The 14,108-nt window shown below is 39.8% G+C and overlaps 2 protein-coding genes across 4 annotated transcripts in view; both read right to left on the bottom strand.

Moving 5' to 3' along the window:
- LOC125892056 (trafficking protein particle complex subunit 6b) overlaps positions 1–14,108 on the bottom strand; it is a 35,417-nt gene that overhangs the window by 1,267 nt on the left and 20,042 nt on the right. The gene's annotated exons all lie outside the window — the stretch shown is intronic.
- LOC125892009 (G2/M phase-specific E3 ubiquitin-protein ligase-like) lies at positions 6,252–14,013 on the bottom strand. Of its 2 annotated transcripts, none has more exons than XM_049581714.1 (12): positions 10,061–14,013; positions 9,801–9,922; positions 9,383–9,691; positions 9,167–9,258; positions 8,774–8,821; positions 8,481–8,548; positions 8,304–8,396; positions 7,887–8,197; positions 7,598–7,776; positions 7,259–7,431; positions 6,911–7,125; positions 6,252–6,800 (listed from the first exon to the last, which is right to left on the bottom strand). In XM_049581714.1, exons 4-12 carry the CDS (start codon positions 9,206–9,208, stop codon positions 6,562–6,564), a joined length of 1,368 nt encoding a protein of 455 aa, XP_049437671.1. In that variant the 5' UTR covers positions 9,209–9,258; positions 9,383–9,691; positions 9,801–9,922; positions 10,061–14,013; the 3' UTR covers positions 6,252–6,561. The 2 variants fall into 2 exon arrangements, with proteins under 2 accessions (XP_049437671.1, XP_049437670.1); XM_049581713.1 differs by having other exon boundaries at positions 6,254–6,803; positions 10,061–14,007.

Here is a 14,108-nt window from a genome sequence, read left to right as displayed (position 1 = left end):
AAGTGCTGTACAGTTATTGAAATATAAAATTATCATACACAAATATCATAATAAATTAAACAAAGGAAATAGTAAGAGCCTACCTATGATCTTATGCCACTGTACAATAAAACCATGTTTTTGCCAAACATTTACACGCCCACATTTTCAAACAAAGACAAAACAGGCTGGAGTGTTTAGAGGCTCTGTCCCAATCAATGGGCATTTACAAAAACAGCGACTTTGTGCACTGCATCCCTGAAGAGCAAGTGTGACAACAATCTGAGCCTCTAGTGCCACCTTTTAGTGAGCATAGTGTGCTTGGTATCTAAACAGAGGGATGACGAAAAAATAGCACAAAACAGAACAGTTCTATTGGTACCATCTACAACTTTTGACAATGGAAATGTAAAAATGCCAGTTCTAATGTATAACAAACTGAACTGAACTTTCAGTCCAGTTGGGGGAAATGAGGCTCAACAACAGTAACGTGGCTCAGGTGGTTTAGTAACTTTGGTAAAACTGCCATTCCAAGAGCTTCTGTGAAAGCATAGCTGAGGACAGAGGCAACAGGGTTTTTTATGTCGTGGTGGACAACACATGCTGATGGTTTCACACTACTTCACTGATCAACAGGGGGCTATAAGAAGCCAAGAAATGCAGCAATGCACCAACAGAGACAGTGAGGTGTCACTCACCCTTTTTCAACTGTTTGTGGTGTTTCTACACCTAATTTTGAAGTGTTCAGAGCATTTCAATCCCCCCCCCCCAAAAAAGGTTCAAAACCGAGGAAGGAGAGGAAGGAGGAGACAACAACTGAGAAGTCGAGAAAATGTTGTCGCACAGTGGTCTCATTAATCGTTCATTCATGGGTAAACATTTTTACCCATGAATTTTCAAAACTTTTCCATACATTTCACCAAATTTCCACGACTTTATTGTGAAGTACTTTAAAGGGGTAGGCCTATGTATCGATACAGGCGTACATTAAAGAGTGGTGCAGGAATGAGTCCTAAAACCTGGAAATGAGTCAGCATTTTTGCACTTCCTGTTCCCTGATCTCAATTGTCAAATGGGTTTTTTTTTTTTTTTATCAGGTTTTTGGTTAGATGACTGAAATAAGGTCTGTGGTTAACATGAGACTTTCATGTTTTGTCTGACAACATAAAATATGTCAATAAATACCCTACTCGTTAACTCTAAATCTTCAATGTGTTTCAGAAAAGGTGGTTGCTAACAAGTGGTTATATGAGACTATAGAATGTCATCACGCCAAACACGGCTTTACAGCCTTGTTGTGGCGGTGACATTAAGTCATATGACTGTGCTGTAGTTCATTTTAGCCTAATGTTAGCTTTTTACTTCTGATGACTGCATTTACACTTCAAACATCATAAAAGTGGGGTTCATTTGTGAAGATTACCTTGCTGAACAAAATGTCTGAGTCTCGTAAATGTTAGTTTGCTACAGGGCTTATTTTCTGCAATAACCCAAAAGCCAATGGAAAAATCCCATGGGCGTTTTGAGAAGACAACGGAAGAAGTTCCCAAACATGTTGATCTGAATAAAGCTCTGCAGTAACATCAGAGATTACTGTCACAAACACACCTTACTGAAGGTAGAAGTTCACCTGGAGGATCCAGTTTTTGGGTCGGCCTACAGAAAAACATCATCACTCCTGGAGCACTCTATTAAACAAGCACTTGACAGGCATTTGGGGATAGGCAAACTGCTACGGTATGCTAACTTTCCTCACTTGTTAGACATTCCAGCCGCCAACAAACTGCATATGGCAACGGACCAGGCTGGCAGACAGGGGTACTTCACAAAACATCAAGGCCATTCCACATTTTTTATTTCTTGGTAAAAAAAAAAAAAAAAATTGTTTCCCACTCAAATTAACGTTAGCCATCCATCAGTAGTTAACTGTCACCAGCATCATTTAGCCATTTCCCACAGTGACAGTGAATATTTTATTTGTCTCAAATCTCAGTGTTAAAGTCTCATCTAACCTGCTACGCAACAGTTTTCAGCATTTTGTGATTCTTTTCAGACAACGGTTGACAATGACGCATTGCCAGCTCTGGTCTATGTGTATTATGTGATCCTAATAATACAAGGAAAGCATTTTGCATAATGGTAGACATGTTTTACGTTTTGTTTTTTATTTTATTAACATATTTAGTAGATTTCATGAATAAAGTTGTAAATCTCCAAAGTATTACGAGATTAAACTTGTAATATTAGAAGAAAAAAGTCAGAGATTAAGACTTGAAAGTTAGGTAAAATGGTAAATGGACCTGCATTTGTATAGCGCCTTTCTAGTCATCTAGTGACCACTCAAAGCACTTTTTACCCTACGAGTCACATTTGCCCATTCACACACACATTCATACACTAGCGGCCAAGGCTATCATACAAGGTGCCACCTGCTACTCAGTTTTAACACACTCACACACCGATGGAACAGCCATCGAGAGCAATTTGGGGTTCAGTATCTTGCTCAAGGATACTTCGACATGCAGCCTGGAGGAGCCTGGGATCGAACTGCTGATCGTTCGGTTGGTGGACAACCCGCTCCACCTCTGAGCCACAGCCAGGTATAATGGTAAATGGTACTGCTTGAATTTATATTACTGTCACCCCCAACACTTTTTGACCACACTTTTACACTTTTAATACTGCTACTCAGCGTATCTACTTTCATAGATTTATGACTTTATTCTCAAAGATTTATGACTTTATTGTCGAAATCTAAGATTTTTTTTTTTTTTTTTTAACATGGCCCTAATCCTCCCTTGTACACAACTATTGTAACGTTATGTTCATTTCAAACCATTTCCAAGCCTGGAAAACACTTTTTCAAATATCATAACTTTTCCAGGAATTTCGTGACTGTGGGAACTACGGTGGCCGAGACCCGCCATATGCAAATAAAAGTAACACTGTAAACAAAAATAGATGCCACTGCAAATAAAAAGAAAAGCTTCTGCAAATAAAAGAAAAACGTTGCAAATAAAAGAAACATCGCAGCAAATAAAAAAAATAAGCGATGCAAATAAAAGAAACACCGCAGCAAATAAAAAACATAAGCGATGCAAATAAAAAAAGTCACAACGGAAGTGGATTACCGGGGACTGTTTTTGCCGATGCACCGGTGTTTTGTGAGAGGAGAAGAAGAAGACGAAGAAGAAGATGAAGAAATAGAGAACGGAGAAACAAGAACAGGAATACAAACTGGAAAACGAACAAGAAAGTAAGTGAAAATGTTAGTGTTTAATGTCGCTACGTGTACTTTTTAATGTGTTATTTGGTGAGGTCATGTAGCCCCAGGTTTGAAGTTGAACTGGACGATGCCGGTGTATTGTTAGCTTCGGCTAACACGGAGAAACCCAATGTGTGGTGCGGAAAGACCTCGAACGAGAGGAGAATCAAGTTCGGTAACTTTACTAGAATATGCAGAAAAACACAGTTACATGTCCACAGCACGCTGTCACTCCAGAGCAGTGTCTACCCCAGACAAACACAACTAACAACAGGTACTGAGAGCCCGGAATGAAAACACATCTGAGTGGAAACAACTGAGTTCCGGCAGCTTAATGCGGTCGTTGTTGTTGTTTTTAATCATTAATCATCAAGCTATCAATAATCTAAGGCGTGGGTAACAGTAGTTATTTTGATGAATGTGAGGTTGAAGCTGTGTGGGGTGGCCAGGGACTTTTGAGAAAGTACCATAATGTCAGATTGAATCCTAAACTTAACTGTCTTTGCTATGTCATTTACCAGGTCATGTTTTGTCCATTCTGTGGGGTGAACCTTCCATCCGTCCTGGTATATTGTGGCTCATGCTGTAGAAATGTCAGGTTCCTAAGGAGTCTTCAAGATGAAGGTAAATTTTTTTTCTGACAGTTAATGGGGTTCTTAAACACGATTGATTGCTATTTTTTTCAGAGAATACACTGTCTGTTAGTCACTTCATACGGTGAAATCCATAACAGGCATGTGGAATACAATGAATTTGAAGACATGAAAAGTTAAGAATGCATCTTAGTCTAGTAGGCTACTGATCCCTGTAAAAAAAAAATCGCTCTTAATCAAGTAACTTATTCCCTTAGTGACAATAATACTTGTGTGAAAGTAATCAGTCCTATGCAACAGTTTTGAATGTTTTGCACTGTGCTACTTTAATATAAAGACATTTTCAATTAATTAATTTTAACGAGTGCATTGAATAGCTTGATTCCTCAATAACTCTAATCACTAACTACCATGTCACCCACACATGATAATCTAAACAATCTTATTTATTCACCTCTCTGTAAAAATTGAAAAAGTTAATTATGCAGTTCATCATTTAGCCTCTAATATAGTGTCCTCCTTTCTACCCCTCAGGTCCTGGAGCTACTTCAGTGGATGAACTTATCCAAAAATATTTCACAGAGGGCCATAGTTATGAAATAATAGTTGACTTACTGAAAACCAAACACAACATATCAGTCAGTCTTCGCAATCTAGAAAGAAGACTAAAAGATGCAGGCCTGACCAGAAGGATCAATTACACTCCAATTGCTACTGTGCAGGCAGCTATTTCTGAGGAGCTAAAGGGATCAGGCCAGCTTTTAGGGTATAGAGCAATGTGGCAGATTCTGAAACAGAAACACTCTCTTGTCGTCAGACGAGACGATGTGATGCGCCTAATGGCAGAGCTGGATCCATGTGGAACAGAGAATCGCTGCAAACGTAGATTTGTTCGAAGGGCATATCATTCAATGGGACCAAACGAAACCTGGCACGTCGATGGGTATGATAAATTAAAACCTTTTGGAATTGCCATAAGTGGCTGCATTGATGGCTTCTCCAGAAAAATTATGTGGTTGAATTGTGGAAAGACCAACAACGACCCTTCAGTAATTGCTCAAAACTACATCAACTGTGTAGCTGAGCATGGAGTTTTTCCAAAGCGGCTCCGCACAGATTGCAGCACTGAAAATGGAATAATGGCCGCCCTTCACTGTACCTTGAGATCAGAGCATACAGACGAGTTTGCAGGAGCTAAAAGCCACATGTATGGCACTTCAACATCCAACCAGAGGATTGAAAGCTGGTGGTCCTACTTCCGGAAACAAAGGTTTTTGTTGCTTTTAATTCATTTATGTTTTACTTAACCCTGGATTATTGTATTTTCTGTATGCATTTATATTATTTCTCAAATCCTATGTATATTGCTGTGCTTTTTAAAGGAAATGGTATATTGTAGTGAAATCTCCAAAAGGCATGAGTCAGTAGTAAATGGACTTGTAGATTAATCTACACCTCTTGAAGAATGATGACCTGGATGAATAAAATTTGTTTTCTATCTAGGAGCCAATTTTGGATGGATCTGTTCAGTGACTTGAGGAGGCATCTCTTCAATGGCAGCCCTGCACACACAAAGTTGGTACGATACTGCTTCCTGGGAGTCCTGCAGAAAGAGCTGGATGAATACAAGCTGTACTGGAATACTCACACCATTCGTCCTGTTCACCAATCCCGGTGCCCATCTGGTAAACCAGAGGCAATGTATCACGTACCTGAAAGGTGAGTATTAATTAAAGAGTTTTCCTTATAGTATTTTGGATTAAGTTATATAATTTACTAATAATAACGACAACGAAAATTAAAATTCACAATAAAGTCTTCCCTCACGTGTAGTGCTTTCTCTAATATTTGACACTTAGTAAAACCTAAGATCATTGCTTGTCTTTGGGTCTCTGGGTCTCTCCTTGTCCTGTAAGAAACTCTGGGGTTAATTGAAATGACCATGAAACTAAAACTTAACAGGAAAGCTAAACTTTCTTGATGTGTTGCTCAGTGTGAACACTTTTCTGTACTTGCTCCTAGATTTGATGGGAGCAATTGTGGTTTCCCAGCATCTGCCCAAACCCTGAACCACATTACCAGCATCATGCCAGTGCCAGCAACTCCTGGTGAGGATGAGCATGAAACTCTCTTTGGAGAACTACAACGACAGAGTGGTCTAACAGCTCCTTTGCAGTGGGAATCAGCTGTAGAGAACTACATCACCCTGAAAAACATGGCTGGTCTGTAAAACTTTAAGGGACATATTTGTGTTGTGACAACACCGAAACAAACTTTTTTATGTGTAGTATTTGCTGCATGTTATTTCCCTCTCTCTCCTGTCATTTCCTGTCTCAAATAAAGTTGTCTATGCCTGACAAAAAATCTTTGAAAAAAAGAACAGTCTGTAGTTTGGTATTTTTTATTGTAGAAACAAGCTGAAGCTGCAAGCCCATTCCTGTTATCAATTAATAATACAATAAAAATGTGTGGTGTTGACAACAGACCACGTATTTGCAATACAAAACAAAATATTTAAAAAAAAAATGTTGCTGTGCAACTTATGTTTGAATGTGCAACAGAATGTATAACATAACAAATGTGCTATGAAATATATAACAAATATCACAAATCTGCCATGAAAATAGAAACTCTCACAAACATCTCTCTTCCTCACTACATTAAAACTACACTAGTGAGTGAGACTGTGTGTGGCAACATTAACTTTTACCACAAGTTAATTGTCTAAAAGCACCCAAAGCCGGGGGAATTCTTGATGCCAAAGTCCATGTTGGCTTTGAAGGCACTATAAGTGTCCAAAAGAGGAAGCTTTAAAATGTTGGCACAGGTATTCGCCATTGGGAATGTTGACGTTGTAGAACACAGGAATTGAAGGCGTGGCAGAGGACTCATACCAGCAGGAGGCACACATGGCACACCTGAAGCGAACATCAACACCTCCTCCAAGGTCACGGAGCTGTCATCTTCTAAAAGTAGAGAGCACTGAAATCAACTGAAAGTAAATACTATCTACATCAACATTGGAACTTTTCATAATTTGTGTGTATAAAATCAGACGAGCAAATTGAGTAACCTTCACAATCGAGAAGATAGTCTGCCCAGTAAGTCATCACTTTCTCTTCCTGAGCCCTCCTGTTGCTTCCCTGATGACTCAGTTCAGGCTGGAACAGATTTTCCATCTCCGCAGCAGACAGCTTCACATTGGCATGACAGAGAGCAGGGGTCAGGACCGTCGGATGCTGCTGCAGAGCTGTCAGAAACTGCAGACTTTCAAGTCCAGCCTTGAATCTAAAATACAATTAAAATATGCATGTGAAGTTACATGTGCGTCATGTAGAAGTAAGTAAGCAAGAAAATGGGACAGCAGCAACACGTTTCTTCATAATTATTTTAGTGACAACAATGTAATACAAAAACCCACCTCTCGATTGCAGTGCTGTTCCTGTGGATGATGTACCACTTCAGGTACTCCTCTACAATCTTTTTTTTTTCTTCACATGACCTGACATGCCTGAAGCACCCAGCGGTCTGCAACATGGCGCTGTTCTGTACCATCAAGTCCTGAAGGATTTCCAATGAGGGTGCATTCTGAATCTAAAAGAAGAGATAACAGAATACCACACATTTCAAATATGAATATAAGTAATTATAAAAAATGGTAATGCCAGAAGGATAATTTGAAAGAATGGTTTAAGTGGACAAATCTCTCTCTTTACATTTATTCTAGAATTTCACACCCTTCTATCAAGTGCCCTCATACCTCTTGTAGGACTTTCCCTATCTCCTCATCTGTAATGTCTCCTACAGATCCCTTGAAACTGGTCTGCCCTGAGATGTAGCTGACAAGATCCTGTGACAGAAAATTGGGACCTGGTCCGCCATGTACAATTGACACAGCAATCATCTTCCCTGCTAAATAATACTCATCCTCTACAATAGCTGTCCAAGGAAATTCAGAGTAAAGAAATATTAAATCAGTTTCCATATTTAAAAACACTGCATGGCTGAAATATGGGTTTTTTCTTTTAAGACATTATACAAAACAAAACCTGTTGAATTGTAGACCAGGTAACGGCTCTCCACAGGTCCATCAAATATGGGCCGTTTGTTCAGCTCTTTCATCAGAAGGGAGAGGAATTCTCTCTTGGGACCACCGGTATCGAGACCTTCCTCAAGTCTCCCTTCATTGTCAGAGAATTTCACCAGGATGTCTTTCTTTTCTGAGAATGTTGCCCTTTTAAATCCTCTGACTGCTCCATTCCAGATGTCAGAGCGACAGATGTTAAATCTGCTGACAGCTTGACGGTCAATCTCGAGGGCCAGGTTTGCAGTTATCTCAGAAATTGATGGCTTGTCCACCCTGTCATCAGATAAATCATGACCATGTTACATGGCACACGATAGCAGACATTTTTGACCAGGAAAAATAACAACCACAGTTGAAGTAAGCCTAACTTTTCTCTTACCCTGTATCCTCTGGAATGTCATGACTGCACTCAACACTGTCTGAGTCATCCTCATTCTCTATTACAATGGGTGCATACAGCCGAGTATATTTGCTGAGAAATTGACACACAAAATTACATTGTTGATGTTTTCATAATAGAATAATTGAATTATAGAAAGGAAAGTATATATAATACCTATAGCATGTAGTTTCCATCACACCTCCTGATGTTCCTGGGCCCTCTTCTGAGTCAGAAAGTAAGACCTGAATCACAAAACGTAACAGGGATAGGACAGATAAGTTGAAGTATTTTGAGTCATGGCTATCAGAGGGCTGATTTAGAAAAAGAACTATTCTAATGTACACAAACGTGGATCTCTAGGTCAGTGTGACCCATTATTTTATGTAGTTTAAGATATTGATTGTGTGAAAATATTTTCAGACAAGGCTAAGTGTGAACAACAGACTATGTTTAGGAGCCACAATTACCAGAGCTGCTGAATCAGTGCCTGACTCTCCATCTGCAGGTTCCCATAACTGGAAGTAAAAAACATATCAGTGAGCACAAATTTGATTGACAGAACTAGAGCTGAACAAATCTGAACAGAAATATTATTATATAAATATATTATATTCTATTATTCTGACTGATAGTGTGTGTGATTTACAACAGGGGGAATGATCATTCTAACTAAATAAAGTTGTTATCTTAAGTTTAGAAAATATGTGTAGACCAGGACACTGCAACACTTACCGTAATTTAAAATTCTATTTTGGCATGTTTCATCGCAAAAGGCTTCTATGTAAAATCTAGAAACATTTTCACTTTCAGACAGAACTTACAATATAAGCAATGTAAGACACAACAAATGTAGCACTCACTAATGTATCAGCTGCATTGAATTCTGCAGAGCGTGGACTCATGATGATCACCTCTGAATCTGACTCGTCAGATTCAGAGTTGGTTTCCTGAGCTGTGAAATACAAGAGCAGGTATAAGAGGATTTTAGACTACTCAAAATAACAGACAACTTTTCGTGACAAACAAATCATTTTAGAAAGCTCTTCTTGGTTGGCAATTCTTTCACAATTACTTACAAGAGGCAAAGAAATCTTCACATGTACAAATGTACAGTGTTATTCGCTGGTAAGCCTTTCCCAGTGCCTCCTTGTAGTCTTTTAGATTGAACGGTACTTCAGTTCCTGGTACGTTAACGATCTTTGTTCCGTCCGGGTAGAGCAGTACATAAGGACCACCACGTAAATTTTGGTGGAAGGCCTTCAATTTTTGTTCAGCGGCCCTCTGTAATTCGTCAGCGTTGCACTCTGGTCTCACTAAAAGGGGAAGTACTGTCCTCTGACAGTCTTAAGCCCACCATCCTTCAGCCGCATAAGGCCTACTGAAATCTACAAAGAAACATTGAAATGGCGACTGTTAACTACATCAGTGCCACTATAAATACATGACAGAATGGACTGTCTGCAAATCATTAGTCTATCTCAGCAAAAAAGTTACCTTCACAACCTTCAGGTTTTCTTTTGATTGTGTTTTTTTCTTTTTGAAGGAGGCTTGTCTCTCCTTCTCTTTCAGACTCCGAAAAGTCTGAAAGGACTCTAGTGCACTTTTTCCAGGAGCCTCTGCTTCAAATAAGAGTCCAATCAATCGTCAATAAGAAAGAACAGAGAGACATACAGTGTTCTCAGCCATACTCATAAAGTATATAGAGTGTACATTACCTAAACCTAATTTTAAAAAAAAAAAAGAAGAAACATTACCCTCACTTGTGCCAGGTTTGTCTTGATCAACATTACACAGGAACTGGATCCCCTTGCCACAGGAACAGCAAAACGCTGATTTCGAAGTCAGCTGGTGTCCACAAAAAGGACAATACATCTGCAACAAAAAAAAAAATCAAGTATCATTAGGTTGCTTTGGACTTCAATTGCATGAACATTTTAGCCGTCAGTTGTTTTCGTTCCGTACCTCAATCTGACATTATGGTACTTTCTCAAAAGTCCCTGGCCACCCCACACAGCTTCAACCTCACATTCATCAAAATAACTATTGTTACCCACGCCTTAGATTATTGATAGCTTGATGATTAATGATTAAAAACAACAACAACGACCGCATTAAGCTGCCGGAACTCAGTTGTTTCCACTCAGATGTGTTTTCATTCCGGGCTCTCAGTACCTGTTGTTAGTTGTGTTTGTCTGGGGTAGACACTGCTCTGGAGTGACAGCGTGCGGTGGACATGTAACTGTGTTTTTCTGCATATTCTAGTAAAGTTACCGAACTTGATTCTCCTCTCGTTTGAGGTCTTTCCGCACCACACATTGGGTTTCTCCGTGTTAGCCGAAGCTAACAATACACCGGCATCGTCCAGTTCAACTTCAAACCTGGGGCTACATGACCTCACCAAATAACACATTAAAAAGTACACGTAGCGACATTAAACACTAACATTTTCACTTACTTTCTTGTTCGTTTTCCAGTTTGTATTCCTGTTCTTGTTTCTCCATTCTCTATTTCTTCGTCTTCTTCTTCGTCTTCTTCTTCTCCTCTCACAAAACACCGGTGCATCGGCAAAAACAGTCCCCGGTAATCCACTTCCGTTGTGGCTTTTTTTATTTGCATCGCTTATGTTTTTTATTTGCTGCGGTGTTTCTTTTATTTGCATCGCTTATTTTTTTTATTTGCTGCGATGTTTCTTTTATTTGCAACGTTTTTCTTTTATTTGCAGAAGCTTTTCTTTTTATTTGCAGTGGCATCTATTTTTGTTTACAGTGTTACTTTTATTTGCATATGGCGGGTCTCAGCCACCGTAGGGAACCCAGATTTATAGTATATATAGTATTGTTTTTTGGATATAAACAAATATCTGTAATTGTGAAACAAAAGTTCACAAGTAATCAATGCAATCCACTATTTTGCTACTACTGTTCTGTTATGCGTTGTGCAACACCTTCTTTTGATGGCACATTACAAGGAATCCACTCAACACGAGCTGGTTCACTGGACTGCACCAAGGTTCCAAGAATCCTGAACAGAACTGGTTCCAGACCCAGAGCTACATTAGTGTTTGCCAACCAAAGCTACACAAATTGTGGCTTTGGTCTCAGAGCTGGAATGTGGGGAAAAAGCCTGAAGCTCAGATGCTGTCCTGTGTAAGGAGGCAGCAGTTACCCTGTACAGCTACTATATAGTTTTCATTAAGGGGTGGCTCTGTGGTTTTGTTTGGGCAAAGAGAGAGAGGGAGAGATGGAGCTTGAAAGTCTAAAACCAAAAACAATAAAGCTGCAAGCAGCGTTGGGCGGGACCTCGCACTCGCGCCCATTTTGGCCCCCAGCTTATGTCGTCACTGTGAATTATTTAGAAATATCAAACATATTGCCACAAACATCAGAAAATCCTTACAGAGCTGAACGTTTTGATGTTTGAATGCTTTCTGTAGCTGTAGGTATGTACAAGTGATGTCACATTATGCAAATTAGATGAGCGAATTTCTTCCCATCAGATTCCTCTTCCTTTATTTTGAGGAAGAGACGACAAAAACAACACAAAACAAAATAAATCTATTGTGTAAATGTTGGTCCAAACTGTTTGTCCAATCATGAAAATAATGTGATGATGAGAGAGATAAAGTTATACAGAAGATCTGTTTAGTAGCAGTTGAGGTGGCATGTGTGCATCTTTAAAACTGATAAAATAAACGGTGTAGGAGGAGATGTGTTTTCTTGAGACCACGTTTGAGGCGAAATCTTACTTTGAAAGGTCAAATAGCTCACTTCCTGTTGGAATCAGGTCATGGGTGTCAATGCGTGATTTGTAAGTCAAACACACCAGTTTTGGTTTGATCTTGATACGACATTCCTACGGGCTGCAGTGGCCATTTTGGTGCGTCTAGGTGGCGCTAGAGAGCCCATTTCGGCACTGTAGGGGTTAATAATGTGTATTTGCTGTTTCAAATGAAGTTTCTGCTGCTGTAATCTGTCCTTTAAAGATTGTGAGACAGACAGAGAGAGCTGTGTGGCTGTGTCTGTGTGTGCAGTCGTTGTCATGGCGATTAATGACTTGCCTGCACCTGAGGGGCACACACAGAGCTCATGAGAGCAGATCAGCAAAGGCTGTTTAATATGGGTTTGAACTCCTCAAACAAGTCCTTCCCATACCCAAACCGTTGGTCCAATCAAGAAAATAAAGTGATTGTGAGAGACAGCCACTTCTCGTGAATGCACGTGTGTTGTTTTATATTTCTACAGTCAAAAATGTGGTCAGATTTTTAGAGCCCTCTCCACTCTAGCTCACAGCATTCCGTGCAATACACACCCAATGTAAACTGAGAATTTCTCCACTTTTGCTCATGGTACTTTGAGAGGCACAGATCAAAAACGGTAAAAGATATGAAGAAGATGAAAACATGAGTGAATAGATGAGACCTGTGGCAACATTTGAGAGTTGGAATGGAGTCTGTAGCACAAAGTATGGAGACGCTGTAAATGCTAGAAAAAGCCCTAAGATTGGTCTCTTTCTCCCCCCTGCTGCCATTCATTTCCTATGGGACAGCTTTCGAAGATCGTCAGGACGTTTTTCTGACATCTCACCTTATGGAGGCCATAAAATCCAAACTAAGCGAGTAATGAAAAAGTTATAAATAAGATCTGATTAGAAGGAGTTGATCTGTCATCTGTGCAAGTTTGAAGCCGATTGGATAAGCGGTGTATGAGAAGAAGATTTTTTAGGAAAGGCAGTTTTAAGGCAAAATCTTACTTTGAAAGGGCAAATATCTCACTTCCTGTTGGATTTAGGTCAGGGGTGTCAGTGCCTGATTTTTAGGTCTTCATGAGACAAACACAGCAGTTTTGGTTTCATGTTTCTACGACGTTCCTACAGGCCGTAGCGGCCATTTTTGTGTGCCTAGGTGGCGCTAGAGAGCCCATTTTGGCACTTTAGGGGTTAATTTCATGATTTTCAAAAAATTTTCGCCGCTTCTGATGTGCGTGCCAATTTTGGTGAGTTTTTGAGCATGTTTAGGGGGTCAAATTCCAATTCAAAGAGGCGGCAGGAGAAAGAAAGAATAAACGCACCAAAAACAATAAGGTCCTGCTCTGTGAGCAGTCCTCTGCCTCTAGGCTCGGTCCCTAAATATTAAATGAAAGCACAACGTATAGAGTCCAGGGCACAAATTACTAAAGTGAGAGCAAAAATTATCTTATTGAGAGAATCATTTTTTTTTCCAACAACACCAACTGGGCTCCGTTAAAAACACTGAAAAAAAAAAAGTTTGGCAAAAAGTCCTAACTCATGGTCTATAGGGTTGGGTCGGTATGAGAAAAAAAAAAAAAACGATCCGGTTTTTGTAAAAAAACAAAAAACAAAAAAAACAACAAAAAAAAAAAACGCATCAAGTCGGTAATACCGGATTTTCGCCACTTGGGGGCGCAACTGACTCATTTAAAATAAAAAACGACCTTGGGACAACAGAGTGACAGTAACAAGTTGTTTCTTTTATTCCTTACAAGTAAATTTTGCAGCTTACTTAATCAGTGCAAATAAGGGTTGCCTCCTTCGTCTGGCTCAAAGCCAAAGTGTTGCCATAGTGGCGCATTCCTTGATTTCATCGAGACTAAATTGTCCACCATTATCACTCCCCGTCACTATTTAACAAACTCCAGGCTACAGCAGAGGCGCATGCGCACTCGCACTCGCACCTCCTAGCTCAGTCCCCGCCCCACCCCCCTCTCTCTCCTGCTTGCTGTGCACTTGGTGAAGAGGCAGACACAGGTGCTCACAGACTCGGGCTTACTATAAGCGGAGCGGACT

This window comes from Epinephelus fuscoguttatus, linkage group LG7 (assembly GCF_011397635.1).
Source record: "Epinephelus fuscoguttatus linkage group LG7, E.fuscoguttatus.final_Chr_v1".
Classification (NCBI taxonomy): domain Eukaryota; kingdom Metazoa; phylum Chordata; class Actinopteri; order Perciformes; family Serranidae; genus Epinephelus; species Epinephelus fuscoguttatus.
The sequence above is the reverse complement of the archived record's forward strand: the minus strand, read 5'-3'. Positions and strand labels throughout refer to the sequence as shown.

Coding starts and splice junctions, on each gene's coding strand:
- LOC125892009 (XM_049581713.1), bottom strand. CDS start 9,208: ATGAGTCCACGCTCTGCAGAATTCAATGCAGCTGATACATTA. Junction 8,198..8,303: donor GACATTCCAGAGGATACAGG/GTAAGAGAAAAG, acceptor ATCTGATGACAG/GGTGGACAAGCCATCAATTT. Junction 7,126..7,258: donor AACAGCACTGCAATCGAGAG/GTGGGTTTTTGT, acceptor ATTGTATTTTAG/ATTCAAGGCTGGACTTGAAA.